The sequence below is a fragment of the Mytilus trossulus genome, chromosome 4 (assembly GCF_036588685.1).
Source record: "Mytilus trossulus isolate FHL-02 chromosome 4, PNRI_Mtr1.1.1.hap1, whole genome shotgun sequence".
Classification (NCBI taxonomy): Eukaryota; Metazoa; Mollusca; class Bivalvia; order Mytilida; family Mytilidae; genus Mytilus; species Mytilus trossulus.
The window spans coordinates 29,071,630-29,091,156 of NC_086376.1; the positions used below are offsets into that span (position 1 = coordinate 29,071,630).

The 19,527-nt window shown below is 30.2% G+C and overlaps 1 protein-coding gene across 4 annotated transcripts in view; it reads left to right on the forward strand.

The window, feature by feature from the left end:
• LOC134715036 (CREB-regulated transcription coactivator 1-like) overlaps window positions 1–13,616 on the forward strand; it is a 42,308-nt gene extending 28,692 nt beyond the window's left edge. For 3 of the 4 annotated variants that reach the window (XM_063576894.1, XM_063576890.1, XM_063576892.1), the window contains 4 exons: window positions 984–1,193; window positions 4,475–4,736; window positions 8,283–8,396; window positions 11,149–13,616. In XM_063576894.1, coding sequence (XP_063432964.1) covers window positions 984–1,193; window positions 4,475–4,736; window positions 8,283–8,396; window positions 11,149–11,369 — 807 coding nt within the window. In that variant the 3' untranslated portion in view covers window positions 11,370–13,616. The remainder of the gene's footprint in view (window positions 1–983; window positions 1,194–4,474; window positions 4,737–8,282; window positions 8,397–11,148) is intronic. The other variant, XM_063576893.1, reaches the window with a different exon arrangement.
• Window positions 13,617–19,527: the final 5,911 nt, after the last annotated feature.

Sequence of the window (19,527 nt, forward strand, 5' to 3'; positions counted from 1 at the left end):
TAGAATCAATATACATAAGGGTTGTGTTTATGAAATTTTTATGAACTATTTTTCATTTAGAAAATTCTCTTAAGTTGTATATCTTACATTTTTACATATTCAGGAATCCTATAGAATAGCAAATTTTGTTACTTTTGGTTTTTGTCTCGGTTGACGGAGTCAAAAAGCGAGACATAGGTATGCAACGGCGGTGCAACAATGTTTTAGTTTTGATTAGGACTAGTTTATGGTGAACCACTAGTGGTAAGTCAAAGATATTTGGTATGCAGTTGTATAAGTTTTGGCACATCTCGTTACCATGGAGATTATTTGGCCCTGCCCCCTCATTCATGGTCTATTGAATTTGAAACTTTTGCTTAGTTTTCATGTATTAGTTTGTGATTAGGTTAGTTTATGAGGAACCACTAGTGGCAAAGTAATGATAATTGGTATGCAGTTGTATAAGCATCAGAATATCTTGTTTCCATGGAGATTATTTGGCCCCTCCCCTTTATTACTGACTTTGAAATTTTTGCATAGTTTTAATGTATTAGTTTGTGATTAGGTCAGTTTATGAGGATCCACTAGTCATATGTTAATGATAATTGGTATGCAGTTGTATATTCATTGGCATACCTCATTTCCATGGAGATTATTTGGCCCTGCCCCCTCATTCATGGGCTATTGACTTCAACTTTTGCTTAGTTTTCATGAATTAGTTTGTGATTAGGTCAGTTTATGGGGAAAAGTTATGAAATAGGTTTGGTCCATGTGGGCTAACTTGATATTAAACAATTAGCATTATTTCAATCATAATGCTAAACCTGTAAGTGGTAAAAGTCGCAAATATTATTTAGAAGGTATGGTTATTACTTGCTTGAATTACAAATTACATATGAAAAATACCTCTATGTCATGTATGTAGAGCTTTCATGTCAAAATATTTAAAACAAGACCATAGTTTTTTTTTATATTATTTTAACTTTTTCTTACTTATTTTGTAGCCATCATTATCCCACTATAGAAACAGTGTTTCTGATTCCAACTGCCAATCGCCCACATCACCACGGTCTCAAACATCATATTCTCCTTCACAGTCACCTGGTCTCACGCCGTCATGGAACAGTAATTCACCGTTTGTAGATAATTTTCAACTCCAGCAGCAACAACATCAAACGAATGCGTTACAGCATCAGTTTGAACAGTTTAACATGGTAGGTATCAATAACATAAAAAAAAACCCGACCGACCGTGCGAGGGCTGTATAGCCAGTCAAGGTTGTTAAACACTCCCATCATCATCATCTAAATAAGTCATTCATTTTTGCAGAAGTAACAGTGTATTTTTTTAATATGTATGCTCAAGCAAAGACGTTTTATTGGCTAATTGGTTAAAATGTATTCAGATTGACTAAACCAATTTATAAAACTTAATAGGGTACATTGTTAAAAATATATAAAACTCTTACTTTCAAATATTTAAAATCATTGCAAGAAATGTGACAGGTTTATAATTGCAATAATTTAAACTTACATTTTGAAATTTATTATATGAATTAAACAGGATTTTTCTCAATTTAGCAAAAAATTTAATTTGCATTTAGTCTTGTGTAAAATGTAGTTAAATTTTAAAATGTCAATGTAGCTGAAAATGTTAACTTAAAATGTAAAACTTCAACATAGGATTAATGCATATATCCTTTCAACTCAGGTCAGTGTTCTCCCCAGGCCGTTTTAGCGCCGCGATGTTCAGCGCTATTTGAATTCACCGCGGTGGTATTTGGGCAGACCGCGGTGCTATCCAATCAAAAATCAGCGCTATTGTTTTTGAATTTTAAACATCCTGTATTATTTTGTACACATTCCAATCACGTGATCGACTGGTTTATTTATCCGAAAGATAGTTAAATCACCCAACGAGGTCAAATATCGTTGGGACCAGTTCAATAAATGATCAAAATGGCGCCATTTGCAAAACTTTTACTGCCAAATTAACCTTTCCTTCCTCAAGTTTTTCGCTTTTAAAAGATACCGAAACTTATAAAAGGAATGGACAGAGACATTTAATGCATGTCTCGGGTGCTGAAAAGTTCATTTCTAAAAAATAAGGGAAGTGTTACCCCCTTCTCTGACAACGTGGTCTCGACCATTGCTTGAACAATCTATTACTTTTTCGCCTTTCCTACCGAGCTGTCGAACCTGAATTGTTTGAAGGAGGTAACCCCTGTTATCAAGGGATTCATTATAAGCCCGTATATTACGATTACTTGTCCATCCGTGGCTCTTTTTCAAATGGACAAGGGAATAAGACAAAACGAAAATTTTGTGTAAATATATATGAAATATCGATATTTGTCAACCAATCATCAATATATATCATTCTATATTGCTTTAAATTTAATGTTAACAGAGGATGGCTTGGATTAGGAAAAGTATTTAATGCTAAAAAAGCCACAAGTGTAAACAGGAAGTTATGTCAGCCAGTAAGGGAGATAATCTGGGAGGGAAAGACCTAAAAGAAGTATTGTCAAATCTTGACAAACTTATCTGGTGGCACGTATTCAAATGTTTATAGAATTATCAAACACAACCTCTAAAGGTGGTAATTGCTTCAATTGGCATACATAATGTATTTGATTGGTAATTTACCTTTAAAAATAAAAAATATCTTTAAAATATTTTTATAGGATTTCTTTCATATACATGTTATTTCATAATTCATAATTGGAATATTTTAGCCTTTTTTTAAGCAAATCTTTGATAACATTAGAATATTATTGAAAGGGCAAGTTCATTTCTTCCTTTGAAATACTTTACTCATTTTTATTGCAAAGTTGCACTTTGCTAGAAATGTTTATAAAAGTAAATGCAAAAAATACCAATCTTGTCATTGAAAACTTTCTCACAGAAACTGACACTGACTTTATTGTTGGTCCTACATGTTCTGCAACATCACCTGTAACTGTTAGTAATAAGAAATTTTCACATAGGCAATCTGGTATAGACCCACCATGGAAAAGACTTCTCCTTGGGTTTTACAGACAGATAATAATATGAGGATTATATGAATTTACAATGGAGAAAAATACTTTTCTTCTATCATGTCTATATCCAGACAATAACATTAGCAAACAAAGGGTAACTTCCATGAGCATGATGAGGACATCATTACAAGAGAAAACATCAATAACATAATATAGGAAAAACACATAAAAAATCAATTACAAACCAACCGCGCGACGCGACAAAGTTACTGAGAATTGTGGAAAATCACGCGCTTACCACAGCGCTATCCAAAAATCCTGGGGAGAACACTGTCAGGTTATCAAGAAAAATTATACGAGAGTATAAGATTCAAAAATAAATATTGGGATCTAGACCAAAATATATCGTTACTGATCTCCAACTTCAGTGAAGATTGAATATTTTGATAATTTAATCTGTTAAATTGGATTTATCTTGATAATTATACCTAAATGCTAGATAATGTATTCTTTATAGCCTGGAACAGAAGAGATAAATGATACAATTAACTTTCAATATTAAATGTTTCATGTAAAGGAAATTATTGCCTTGAAGCCATATGTGTTTGTTTTGTTACTACATATAGCTTCTGTCTTTATGGAACAGAAACTATGTAAATGAAGCTATTTTTGGAAAGTGATATATGTATAATAACCAAGTAAAAATATGATGATATGATAAATCATAGTTCACAGAATGTCACATGAAAGGTTACTAAGTAAAACTGACCTGATGGAAATGTTAATGTAGGTGGATAGTTCACATTGAGATTTATTTCTTACATATACATGAAAATAGTACCTGTCTTGATACATTACATATCTTTAACATGTTTTAACAATTGAAATTTTTCTTACAGTTCATATCATTTTGACGGCAATTTCGAGGACCAGTTACTTTGAATTAACAAGCAATTTTCAATTTTAAGTTTTCTATTTAAATTATTTTGATAGATAAACTATTTTTCAATGTTAAGTTTTCTGCTTAAGTTAGTTAGGTAGGATCTACTTGTGCTTTTGCATAGCAGTTTGGCGACTATTTTTTTTGGCCCTGGTCCCTAGGATATGGTCCAGTAACTTTGAATTGATAGGCAATTTTCAATGTTACATTGTTTTCTTTTAAAAGTTTTTTTGTTAGGATCTATACGTGATAGATCAATGATATTTTGTATGAATAAGTCATAAGAAACGGTTGATGCCAGTATTTACTCTGCTTTCTGAAGTAAGAGCGGTATAGTCTGTCACTCCCTCATTCACAATTTTGAACCAGCTACTTGACCAAAACCCCTAGACAGACTTTTGTAAAAAAATTACAGAATCTTACTTTTGTCTGCACTGCTCTGATTATTCTCTACAAATTTGTTCGTATATACTCCCCCCTATCTTATCAGAACAAACTATGTGTAGTTCGTTTTATACTGGTTTCACTGTTATATATTGAACTTGATTGTTGATTTATTATTTCTTTTTCAGTCACCTGATAACCATTACAATACAATAGAAACATCATTACATCAGAATGGAATATCACAGCAGAATTCTATCACAATGTCACAGGCCATGGGCTTACATCAGCAGCAACAGCCCTCATATTTCCATCCTCAGCAAATAGACTTAATTAATCTTAACTCCTCACGGAGAGGAATCAACAATTCTGCTCAACATATGACTAACCATCATAATCATCATCATCATCAGCAAAATAATGACAAAATACCAGAAATAATATTTACAGGTGAGGAAGCATTATTACTATGTATAGGTGTGCTAGCTATCAGCACAGTACAAATAAACAAAATAATGAAAAATACCAGAAATAATATTTACAGGTGAGGAAGCATTATCACTATATATAGGTGTGCTAGCTATCATCACAGTACAAATAGAATATAACGTAGACATCTTGTTCTTGATGCTAGCAGTGTAGACCAATAGCTGATAAGTACAGTGACTTGTCATAGAAATACTGGAGGATGTCTGTCCCATCAGTCTTGTCAGTATTCTCACACTATCAGTTCTAGATTTTAAATGATACTTATATCAAGAGTTCATATCAGCAATTTGTCTCCGAGGAGTTCAAGGTTCAAGAATAAGTGCCAATCAATTTAAACTATCACCCCCCCCCCCCCCCCCCCTATTTACAAATTGCATTTTGAGCACTTTTGTAAGACCAGTTCAGCGGTTAATATCAGATATGTCTTAGAAGGGTTTGAATCAGTGCTGATTAACAATTTTTATATAAATCATGATCCTTATAAATATTTATTATATGGAAAATTGTATTGTGTGCACTCTCAGGCCTACATTTCTTGTTGGATTTTTATGAAATCTATATGAAAAGGATTATTTTAGTAAGGTCTTTGACTTATTTGATAATCAGTGAAGTTCATCTTTTTTTGCTTGAGACATGTCCCTTTGAAATAGAATGATATGAAAAATTGCATTGGTAACTGTACCGAGCCTATATTTCTTGTAGGTATATATATAAAATGTTGAAAAGAGTATATTTATAAATAATAGAAGAGAACAAAATAAAATATTGAGTTTACCTTTGCCTGGTAAAATTTTAGCATCTGCAGGAGACATTGGACCACTATTCTTTTATGTCATTTGGAAGAAAAAATGAAGTTTGTAGTTAATTGTATAGGCAAAATTGTAAAATATATATAATTTTCCAAAACCCATTATTTTTATTTAAACCAACAAAACTATCTTTAAGTATGACATTGAATACAGAGTCAAATAATGATTGCTTTAAATTTACATCATCAGTCAAATCAACTTTTAAACCATATTAAAGAAATATGAGTTTCATCAGCATCTATTATGATTATTAGGAAGCTAGTTTTGTGCCACTAAAAATTTCAATCCTTAAATTTATTTCAACATAATTATGATAGTATTTCAGATTGTTTAAGATTGTTTACATCATACCTTCAGAAGTTGACCTAATACTAGGGTTAACCTGATACTAGGGTGATTGCTGATGAAGCATTCTGACCTTTGAAGTAATAACCGTTGTTCGACTAAATATGGCATTGCCTGTTGTTTTGCTTCCCTTTTTTTTGGGGGGGGGGGGGGATTAGGAGGTAGGAGGGATTTGCATTTTGAAGAAGATTAAGATATTCACCTGATTTTATGGTACATCTTTGCACAATGGTGAATGTTTTGATTGATATACTTTTATACTTTCTACACTAGATAAATAGAGAATTTCTTGTAAATTAAATTTTTTCAGATGTTTTTGTTTTTTAGCTGACCGTTCCAAAGGAACTCTGAGCTTTAGCCATCACTTGGCGTCCGTTGTCGTTGTCCGTCTGGTGTAAACTATTTCAAAAATCTTCTCCTCTGAAACTACTGAACCAATTCCAACCAAAATTAAGCTGAATGATCCTTAAGGTATCTAGAATCAAATTTGTGTTTTATTTTCTGTTTTGTCAAAAAAGCATGGCCACCATGGCTAAAAATAGAACATAGGGGTAAAATGCAGTTTTTGGCTTATATCTCAAAAACCAAAGCAGTTAGAGCAAGTCTGACATTGGTTAAAGTGTTCATAAGGTAATGTTCTATCAGCCCTAAAATTAACAGATGAATCTAATAACCCATTGTTGAGTTGCTGCCACTAAATTGGTAATTTTCAGAAAATTTTGCAGTTTTTGGTTATTATCCATTATGTTCGGCAAAGTAAGATCTACAAACAATTTTATATGACCAAATTGTAAATTGACCCCTTAAAGAGTGATTTAGGCTCTTAAGAGCCTCTTGTTTTTTTAGTTCCTTTATATTTCACATGTACCGTTTCAAAGTAGTGATTGAGTGTATATTTTGCTCATGTTTATCAAATATGACCATTTCATATTATATTGTATTGTCCCAACTTCCATAGTAGACGGGCATTATGATATCTGGTGTGTTGGTCAGTTAATTCGTCCGTCTGTTCGTACATTTGTTTGTCTGTCCTGCTTCAGCTAAAAGTGTTTGGTCAAGGTAGTTTTTGATGAAGTTTGAAGTCCAATCAACCTGAAACTTGGTACACATGTTCCCTATGATATGATCTTTCTAATTTTAATCCCAAATTAGAGTTTTTACCCCAATTTCACGGTCCACTGAACATAGAAAATGATAATATGAGTGGGGCATCCATATACTATGGACACATTGGTGTTTTCAAAGCGATAAAATGCTAGTTGCATAGAATATAACTTTTGATAATTTAACAATTCAGTAGCAATTTGAAATAAAATTGTAAAACTTTGCAATATATTGAATAGATTATGGTAAGAAAACATCCTCCTGTTAAAAATAGGAACTTATTAGCCATGGTTAAGGTTCATGTTATTTTCACTGATTTTAATTTGAACAAACAAGGCCCTCTCACATTTCTAGCTTGTTATCCAGCATTGGTTTAGCCTTTGACTGTTAGTTCTGGGAAATAAAACAAGAATCCAGACAAAAACTTTAAAACCTAAATGAAATATTGACAGACATGTAAATTAGATTAGCTTCTTATAGATATATAGTTTTTTTCTGAAGAAAAAGGTTCGTGTGATCAGTGGACTAAACAAGTTACATAAAAGAACATAAAATGGAATCAGTGCAAGAAAATAATTAATTCTATAACCAATAAGGAGAAGGTACATGAAGCCCATATTTGGCCATAGAAAACAAAATAGTTTTTGGGAACTCCTCCAAATTTTCTCAAGATATAGGGAAATGCATAAAAATTAGAAATCATTGCAAGCATTTATTATATCTGACCCTACATGAACTGGTTATAATTTATGAACATTAAGTAAATTAGTATTTCTATGCAGGTGGAAACTGACCTCAGCAAAATAACAACAGAATTTTTAACAGAGATTTTCTTCTAGCTATTTACATGGTTTGATCACACATAAAGTTGAGATTGTGATGTAGCATTCTTTGTTTGCCTCAAACAACATGTAAAATAATTAATACAGAATTTTGTATGCTGAGTTCCAATGGTGAAGGAAGATTTCAGAAAGCAAAATTCATGGCTATGACAAGATAAAAAGTTAGATATTTGAGGATAAACTATAAATATATAAATCTTAAAACGGTCTGTACATCAATAAACACTTTGATTTGTTATAAAAATATAATATTACATTATCAAGACATAAAAAAAAAAAGATCTATTTAACATACCTACATTACATCCATATCAAGGTAAATGACTGTTTGGATATCCATTCTCAGTAGGGTCCGTGATAACTATAACCACACACATAATTCATTATTAACCCTATTTAATTAACAGACCACAGAACTGGCAATGAAGAAGTCAGTTTAGATGATATTTCCACCAATGCAATGTTTGATGGTGGATTTATAATCGGGGAACAAGGCATTTGGGTACAGTCACAAAAACAAGGTACAAAACAAACAAATGTTGTTATTTTACGCTTGTTTTAATTTTTACCTGTAGTGGAAAAGGATAGAAAATGTTGATTTTCAGTTTTATTTATTATTTCTATGGGACTGAAAAGTATTTAGTTGTTTCAATGGGTTTAATATGAGTTTTTCCTTATGTATTTTCTATTCAAATGTTAGTTTTAGAAGGTTTTCTTAACTCCTTGACTTTTTTGTTCTACCAATTTTATTTCCTGTAACTAGTATTAGATGTTCATAGTTACCTTGGCTTATTGTATAACTGATACAAAAAATTACTCTCATTACGCTTCTAATTAGCTAGACTGTTCTGCCTGTATCACAATTTTTGCATTATTTTGAGTGCCTTGTAGAGAAAATGTGTATAAACAAGAGGAAAAAAAATCCCAGATTAAATCGAAATAAAAGAATAATCTATGCATTTTCTATCATGAAATCAACATTTTTATTTATTCCACAAAGGTTTTTCAGTAGACTTGCCAATGCTTAATAAACTATAAGGCTTTATGTAATAGTTAAAAATAACATATATAATATCATTTAAATTTAGAACATAAAGCATGTTTAAAAATAGCTTCTCTGTTATAAATGGATTAAATAAAATTGAACATTGTTGATTGTGAAGAAAGATTATTTCAATAATGAAACAGTCGGATGAATTATGATCAGTTGCAACGGAAAAATTCTAATTAGAAAATCAAGCTAAGTATATTTAAAAAACTCAGCGATTTAGATCAGATTGAATTATATTTGCTTGAAGTATGAAAACCGCTCATTACTAGAATAATTCCTGCTTCAGTTAATTTATTTTATATTTTCTATAAGCATGTTTTTATTTAACTTTTCTACATATTTTACTCAATTTTTCTGCTTGTTTTCTTGAATCAAGTTGTTATCTGAAATTTATATTGAATGCCTTACTGTAAAAAAGATCTGAACATAAACTTGTTAACTGATAGCTTTATTCAGATAATTACTGTTTTTGACTTGTAAAAATTGATGGATGAGCATGTGTTACATGTCCATATAATTAGGATGAGGACATGATGATGTGAAATGAATAAAGATATCAATTTAGGATGATATCACTTAAGCACGTCTTACACATGCCACTTGCCCAAAATAAAGAGACTGGCAACCCATTAATTTTAAAGACATTTTACCATTACCAACTGTCAAAAAAGGAGGCCAGCAAAGCATTCATGATAGGACATGATCTCCAACATATCATTTATCTAACAAAGAAACCAAAAAAATATGCATAATAGGTCATCATACACACACTGCTTTCCAAACCAAAAGACCAACAGACCATTTAAAAGAAGACAGAGGCTTGCAAATAATTCATAATAAGACAGCTCTAACATTTCTGTCATTTACAATAAGAAAAATTACACAAACCACTTGTTAAATAAAGAGGCTGGCAATGTATTTGTAATAATGCATTTCTAACATTGCTTACCCTACAAATGACAGCTAAACCATTTATAATAAGGTTCCTTACCTAAACTATGTGCATGAGAATGAGACAAGCAAACTAATTTCAGTGAAGAGGGATTTTAAAAAAGCTAAAGAGATTATGTAGACTGAGCATGTTTTCAATTGGTCCGACAACTGTTAATTAAAAACAGATTTGTTTTATTTAAGATTCTCCATGTATAATAGATATTGTAAGGTATTCATAGTTGAGAGATTTGTAGATTACAGTGATTTTACAGCAGTTACATTTGAAAAAAAATGACTTGTAAATACATTACCAGTTTAAATGTAATGAGAGAACTTCACATTGTGATAAGAGGATTGCATTGTTACACCAATCTCTGTATCAAAACTACTGATATGAAATTAAACTAGTTAGTAGGAACTACAATATTTTCCCAATAAGAAAACACTTACACGTCTGATCTGATATGATACATGTGCTATGAGAATGTCACACCTTTTGCACAAAAATAGTTCTTATCAACAACTTGTAGAAGGTTTCATTATTGACCTGGTGCAATGTAATATTTGAACAGATTAATATGTGTCCAGAGGAGTATTTGCTAAAAAAAATGCATTGAGAAATGGTTAAATTTCATGAGCCTCTAGACCGGGAAATTCCTTCACAAGACTGGAATACTCCGCAAATACCACTTTAGGAATTTATATATGTTTAGTTTCTTAGAAAACCAATTTACAATAAAATGCCCATATGATCAATCTTAACCTGAAGGGCAAAAATGTATATACACCATAAATGAGATTGGAAAATGGCATCCTTGTGCATACATACCCTGACAGTACTTATTAAGGATATGCATTAGACAGTTTGGAATAACATGTGGTGATCAACCAATCAAATTGCAGTATACTTTTATTATAAGGTGTAATTATCTTGCCTTTTCAACCCTCTCCTAAAGAAAACCTCATTCTGATATCTGCAGAGAGCTTCAACACTTATATTTTTAAATTTGAAAATAAAATGCAAGACCAGAATTTACAACTTTTCACCAAAACCGAAAATAGTCTTTAAACTTACAAATTGAAACAACACACACATACATGTGTTGCATATAAGGTAGTCACACATAAAATTCAGACAACGTTTTCAGTGTACACTTTTAAAATAATTGAATCTGTACTTGAATATATATTCTTTGTACTGTAAAGCCATGTGATGAGTAATACTTTTGAAAGATAGACTAGAAAATAAGTTTACAAGCCTTGACCTAAATTCTTTATTTATATTTTAGGTGCTGATGATTTTTATTCTAAACAGCAAGATTTTGCTAAAGAATTAGGAAATGCTATAACTGGAATGCCTGATGGATTTGATACGGACCTTTTTCCTTCTGTGGAAGCTTTAAAAGCTGGACTTGACCCATTAGATTTACAAGAATTGCAGTTGCTATCGGATCCAAATAATTTAACTGATCCAGCTACTGAAGAATCATTCAAACTTGATAGATTGTAGGATGCCATCACTTATTCTTCCTTGTGTGGTGACCAAGAACAGGAGGAGAAGAACCTTTATATTTTGGTGATCTGAAAGCTTATGACATTCCATCCTTATTTAATGTAAACCAACTTCATTAGGTGACATTGTCATTACTGTTTATACATTGTAATAGAGAATAGGTGACATTGTCATTACTGTTTATACATTGTAATAGAGAAAGCATTTAATATGGGCATTAACTAAGTCATTATTTGATGACCATGTAGATCTACCTTTTTGTCTCTGTTGCATATCCTAGTTAATTTGGATAATTGACTTTTCAGTGAGAAATAGATTGAATGGTCCAATCAAGTATACCATTGAAATGATCCTCATTCAGGGAAATAAACATTTTCAAATACAGAGAAGAAAGAAAATGATACTTATTTGGTAGCATTGAATGAAGTTTGAGATATTATTTTAAAAAAGCCAAGTAGTGATACACATTATCTCTTTTTTAAACAAAATTTTAAGCACATGATCAAGGATACAGAGCTTCGAAATTTTATGTGTTATTGTGATATTTTAAATTTCATCTTTGATCATGTGTCTAGGTTATATTTCTTAACATTTTGTTTTAGAAAAGGAATACTTTTGTAACAGTATAGAATAGATATGTAAAATGTTCAATGTATTGAGCTGAATCATGCTTTTGAATTTTAGAATGTGACAACAATATGCACCTGTATCTAATGTAATATAAAAGAAAGTTGATGAATTGTGATTAAGTTAGTTTATATATAACCGTGACTGATGAAGTTGGTTTATATTTGACCTTGACCTATGGAGTTGGTTTATATATTTGACCTTGACCTATGAAGTTGGTTTATATTTGACCTTGACTGATGAACGTGCTGGATACTGTGCTGTTTGTTAAGTATTACTGTTATGTTTCTCGTTAATTGTTTGATCAAAGTTTATTTGTCATTTTTGTTTTGCAATAGATAGCTAGTGGTTGAGAAAGGGATTTTAAAAATCTCTTTCTGTGTATAAAAAAAAAGTACTGTAAATCTTATATGACATGTACTTTCTATATCTGACGCAGCGTTTTTATTTATGTTTCAGTCAATTGTTTTAATGAAATGGCATGGTGACACTACATATTGTTTTGAATATTATCTAAATATTATAAAGCTAGGATTATGACATCACAATTTCATGTTCTATTATTTGTTATAATATCATGTATATCAAAGTTTTAGTAAGGACTAACATTGTATGTAACAATCCACTTTAGAGAGTTAGGAAGTCTTTTCTATTTGTTGAAGCAAACTAATGCTGATGACTTTAGCTCTAACCAATTTTGATGATGAAATGTAGCCAAAGCACTGGTGATAAAGTTACTGATTGATGTGTTTGACAATGTAAATGCTTTGAATTCTAAATACTTATTACTTTTTAGTGTGACATGGATAGACTAATTGTGGAATCCAGATATTTTGTTCTTTTTCTAGACTTTATAAACATTATTTTGATATTTTGGGACAATGTATACTTGCTTCAACTCCAAATAACTAAAAAGTAGTGTTGAATAGTTTAATTGCTGCATAAATAATTGTATTTCATCATCTATAATATGTTATATCTTTACAAAATGGAAGACAGGGGAGTTAATTGGCCAAAACAACATGTTACTTTCACTTTCTAAAGGTTTAAAACAGAAATTTCATTGACCTTGAAACATTTAGATTAAACATTAAGATCTAAGAATACAATTCACAAACAACTAAAAGTAAAAGTGTTGAATACACAAGAATAATGCATTTCTAAGAAATCCTGAAAGTTTTACTATTAAAATTTGTTATTTACCCCTGAAAGTTTAAATTAGAGGCTTTATAGAAAATGCTCAGCTTTATTTATTTCACAAAGGTCAGATTCCAAAGTAATGTAATATCGGATATCAATGAGGTTTAAAGAAATGTTTATTTAAGCATTGATCTAAATGGCAGCATTTATCTATAAATTTTGAATTAGTAATCATAAATATTTATTCGATATACAAGTTGATAAATTGATAGCTGACAATTCTATAATATAAATATCAGTATATAAATCTGCTGGAATTACCCTGTGTGAGTGTGAATGACATACCCAGTAAAGCATACAAGTGCTATATGTGTGAACATTGTTCATTTATACCAGGAATCATAACACAACATTTTTGTTAGGATCTTTTGAATGAATTGTATATGATTTCTGAAGAATTTGTTTTTGATACCAAACATGATCCTCAACTTCTATCCAATTTTAACTGTCATAATTGAGTGAGGCCTATTTTATAAGACAATAATATTTTTGAAAATTACAGAAGGATAAGTATTAAATTCTTTTGATTTTTTGGAATGATAGTTTCCATAAAAAGTTATCACAAAATATATAAATTTATGGATGAAAAATTGTGGTTTCAAGGAATTCACATGGGCATATAGTAGTTTGCACTGAGTACATAGTTTGTCAACTGCAGTTATGTAGTTACAGTATTTTATATACTAATCAGACACACAGAACACTTTCAAGATGATACATGTGCTGTCTGATGTGAGCCAAGGGTAGCATCATGGTGAAGACTGAACTTTGACCTAATGGTTTACTTTTACAAATTGTGACTTACCACATCTTTGTATCTATAAATAAGAAAATTTTGAAATATATTTCTGCAAATATTTTGAAATATTTGATTTTCAGTTTAAAATCGTATAATTCTCTGACGGGCATATAAATAGTAAAAGGAAAGTGGTCAATTATTTAAAATTAATGTGCATTAAAATCCTAAGATCAAGTTTGTTTAATGAATAAAGGTATCAGCAGCATTGGGCCATTTTACTAAAGATGAATTCTGAAAATAATTAACTCCTGTCAAAGTAACAAAGTTTGCTTAAGTGAAATATATAATGGCTAAAGTAGTTTTGTTACCGGGAGAAGTTTTGGTAAAGTTAAAAAAAAATCTGACTTTTTCCTGTATAGCGATAGAGAGAAGTGGTTGTTAAAAGATTTTTACCTGTTTTTCCTTTAGTTCAGGCCATATAATATATTAATAATTCAGATATGATGGGATCTCCCAAGACTAGATAACTGATCACTCAAGGTTTTGTGTGTCTTATTTGTTTTATCATCTCATATATGTAGGAAATTCAGTCAAATTGAATGAATGAATGAATATTTTATTTGCGAAAGCATAAATAATATGCTATGGCAATACATAAACAAGTATATACAATGTGACAAAACAACAGATAGCAGAGAACAATACATAATATAATAAAGGTACAATTAATTCACAATACATGATCTAATTTTCCAAGCATATTTCAGATAGTTACACAGTTTAGTTGTGATTGATTTTGATTTTGCTTGAAGTAAATGAAAAAGTTTAAAATTATTTGGCCAAGAACAATAATATTTTGGCAAATGTTCTTGTCTCACAGTTCTGTAAGCTGGACATACAAGTATAAAGTGGTATTCATTTTCAATACAAGCCATATTGCAGCATATACATAGACGCATATGTCTAGGAATATTTTTATATCGCCCTAATTCTAAATTCAGTTTCAAAGTACCACTTCTCAATTTTGTAAGTAAGTTACTATTAATAAAAAAATCTAAATAATTCTCTATTACAAAGTCTGTTTTGAGGTTTTTATAAATACATAGTTTTTCACAATCATTTATTGATGCATACCAAGTTTGTAAATACTGGTCCTTTATACGAGTTTTTATAACATCTAACTGTATATTTACATAATTCTGTGCAGTCCAAACATAGTTCAAACCAAGATTAAACAACAAATCACGAACACTAGACACCCAGTTCTTTTTACCCTTGTTTGCATCTTCTAATAAAAGTTGGTAAACATCATAAACAATAGGTGGCTTATTTACAATAATATGAAGCCAATATTTCAAAATAATTTGTTTTCTTGAGACATACATAGGCAAATGACCAAGTTCACCACATAAAAAACTTAAAGGAACATTTTTACCTAGTTTTAAAACAAATCTACAGAAACGGTTGTGTATTTGCTCTATATCATTTGCACGGTGAAAACCCCATATTTCAGATGCATAGTTCAATACGGAACCAACCATACTATCGAACAGTACACATTCTTGACTTGTGGATAAAAACACATGTTTTAAAGAGTTCAGAAGTGACGATAGCGCTCTTGATCCCTGTTGAGATAATCTTTTTTGGGTATGTAAAAATTTTCCATTGTAATGAAGTAGCATACCCAAATACACGTAAGAGTCCACTATCTGTAGTTCTTTACCTTCATACACGAAACTGAAGTTAGCTGGCTGCCATCCATTTCTAAAAACAACAACTTTGGTTTTGTCTGTATTTACCTCGATGTTCCATTTCTTACAATAGATTGATAGTTTATCTAGTAATTTTTGTAACATTTCAGGAGACTTACTAAACAATGCAGTGTCATCAGCGAAAAGAATTAAGTAAATTAGAAAACCATTCAGTTGTACAACGTCATAGTTTATTAGTTTTAAATTAGTATTTAAGCAATTTTGAGTGCTGAGTAATATTTACATTTAATTTCTTTCACAGTATGCCATGTTAAGTCATGAAGTATGTGAGAAATATTTTGCCTTCATTTATTGTCCATTTTGTTAATCTTACCAGTTCAATTAATAACTCATCTGTGTTTATTACTTCAAAAAATTGTAAATTGTAATGTTTTTTCATGAGTAATTTGTCTAAATTAACATATTAACATAAACTTCATATGTACAAATGTAAATTACGAATCATGATATTACATTTTTTCATTACATATTGCTCATTAATGGTGATGCTGAGTATCATTTCTTCATTTGATGTCCCTCTAAATGTGCCCTTGTAGACTGTTAATGTGATCCCTATAGCTAGATTTATATTTCTCTATTGAACACAGCTGCCTTTTAGTTTTATTTTATATTTATTTTGTTCTATTATTTAATTTTTAAAAGACTTGTTTTCTTTATTTATACTATAATTAATCTTTCTTTGATTTTTAATTCACCTAAAAAAAGGTGAGGGAGAACTTTTTAAGAACCTTTGACAACAATATGAACTTGAATCTTCAGCCAAATAAAAGGGAGACAATCTTGCAATTTTTGAATATGAGGAAGTAAAAAGCATTTCAAGAAGGTTATTAGACGAGTAGTTCATAGTTCAATGATTTTGGCTATGGTGTACTCCTAAATAGAGTCTGGTGAAGATACATGTCCACCTTGATATCTCAGTAACTAATGGTAGTGGGATTAATCAACTTGTGAAAATGTGCATTTTGAAGGTTACCTATGTTTATGTGTTTATCTTCTTTAATACATATACAATTAGTTTTGAATGGCACTTATGTACTTTCTTTGTTAAAGAACAATCTATTTATGATACCGGTAAAAAACAAATGTTTCTTATTGCACTTTACATGTATAATTCAAATTCTATTTATTTTTGTTGTTATTTATAAGAGTTTATTAGAAAAAACAAATAGCTATAGAATAACACACACTGTGATGGTATGATAAAAATTACAATCCATGACAAATTTACCTGTAATTAACAGATGGGTGTTACAGGGACAAGCTTTAGACTTGGTTGGTAAAGGCAAAATAAAAATGAAATTAATTTATAAACAAAAGAGATGATAAATTTGTTCAAACAGTTAGGGCAATCATAAAAATTCTCACAGATGAAATGATTTGGATCAATAGTATTAGATTTATTTAATAACCAGTTTTTAGAAAAAATAGTAAACAATATTGGGATCAATTTGGAATAATAAGAAAGTAGTTTCAAACTCAATATGGCCATTTATAAAAATTAAACAGTAACAGCAAGATAATATTATCATCAAATTTTCATGTACACTATACAGTTTTGGCTTCTTCATTACTAGGGTTTCTCTGTCCTCAGAAATATACCTGTAAACATACTTAATTAAAAACCTTTTAAAATCTGATAATCTGATCATATTTTCATTACATTCTCACTTTGTTTATTTGAGGGAAATGAAGTTTTTAGTATTTTTAACTTTTATTTCTAAATGTAATGATTTGGCGTAGAAAGTCTTTTTTTATTCATTTTTACATGAAAACTTATCGTGGTTTGATATATAAATTTTTGTAATGAAAAATTACATGACTTTTACTTAATTTCATTATCACCTGTCATGAAACTCAATGAAAACCAGTCACAAAAATATGATATTTAACTGTTCTATTGATGAATTCATTAAAGGTGTACTAGTTTTATATACAAAGAAGAAATATGTAAATTAAGGTTGACTTAATCCCAAATAATGAACTTGTGTTTCCTAACATTACCAATTTTTATGCTTCTTTTCCTATCCAATATTTGGATTATTTGTTACACGCCATTTTTTTAGTCTGATAGTTTTACCCTAAGTCACTTATTGAGGATAAAATGATTGTCTTTCTACCAACCCTGTCATATAAACAAAGGTATTTTTATTATTGCTGCTGAATCACTTTGCAGCTCCAGATTTTTTAATTTATTGATTTTATGAAACTATTGTTTTCTTTATGTAAGATTATGTTGACTATGACAAAAACATTTTTCTAGATTTGCTTCTAGTTGCTATAGAATATGTATAATTACGTTAATCACAGATTTAGATTTTTATTTATCAAAGTTTGATGGGAAAGCATTTAAATCAAAATTAGTGTTGTAAATTTGTCACAACCTTTTATCATACAAGCATTGATTAAAAGCATGATGTAAGACCATCTATGTCAGATTTATTTTACCTATAGCTAAAAGTTATTTTGGTCAAAAAGATACAAATTTTTAAAAACCTTTCAATTGAGGTAGCTGTGTTCCAAGGCTGCATTTGAATATATCTCTGATTCTTGTATTTATATGAACATACAGATTCTATTTTATTTCAAAGTACTTATTTTTTGTTCTATGTTGACTTTGTGATAATTTATAATATTATATTTGTCTTTTTAAGAATATGTATATGTATAAAAATCTATTTTTCTGTTGACCAAATCTAATCTTAATCTACTTGTACCGGTAATCTGAATGAAGTATGTACTGAGAAGATTGTTATAGTGTTTACTTTTCCCGTACAATATTTCTAAATCGTAGCTAATTTAGTATCGCCTTTTCATGTAAATACATCTTTTGTATGTATGTCCAATCTTTTTTTAGTCCGGCTTATTACCGTTGTAAAGAGGGATTCATCATTGTTGTCATCTGTTTGTCACATGACCGTTGTCCAGGCAGCGAGACTTCTCGTTAAACTGGAAATAAATATGTACTTACATTTTGATTTCTAGTCTTATTTATCACATGTTCATTAGAGGGATCTATGATACCCAATTGTTCTTGGATCTGTTATGCAGACAGTTCAAGGCACCTTTGCTTATTAAATAATTAGAATAACAGTTATTGATCAAGTTTTACTAATTAAGAACAAGATTTTGTTTTAATTGTAAACTACATTAAAATGTGTGTACACAGAAATCCTTTCAGCTGTGTAAGTTTTGCAGGACGAGATATTGAGCCATTTTACCATTGTAATTTTTGGTTGTTGAAATTGTATGGAATCAAAACAGGTTTGATTGTTTTATTTACTGTACATAACACTTAATTTGTACAGGCATTGAAATAGTAAAAAGATTAAAAAAGAGAAATAACTAAAAAAAATGAAATTCCAAGAAAAATTCAAACAGAAAAAAATCAAATCACAAGCTCAAACACATTAATTGAATGAATAACAAGTTAGAACTGTTATTTCCTGACTTGATACAGACATTTTCATATATAGAAAATGGTAGATAAAAACTGTTTTTATACAAACGCAAAAATTATAAACAAAAATTTGTTGTATATATTGGTATTATGTCACTGTGAGCGTCGTCCAAAGACAGACGTGTCCGCTACGGTCATGCATCAGTGATTCCCTAAATAATCAAACAGCTTTCCACCATGAATGTGGGCCTAGGCTACCCTGTAAATCCACTTCTGATTTTTATATTTTATCAATTAAACTTGAAACCAGTTTATAATTTTTCAATAACTAAACCATGAACACTTTTGTGGATACACATACATAATTTGATAAGTAGGTTAGTAAGTTAATGTTTTAGGTAAATCATTCTTGCTATCTGT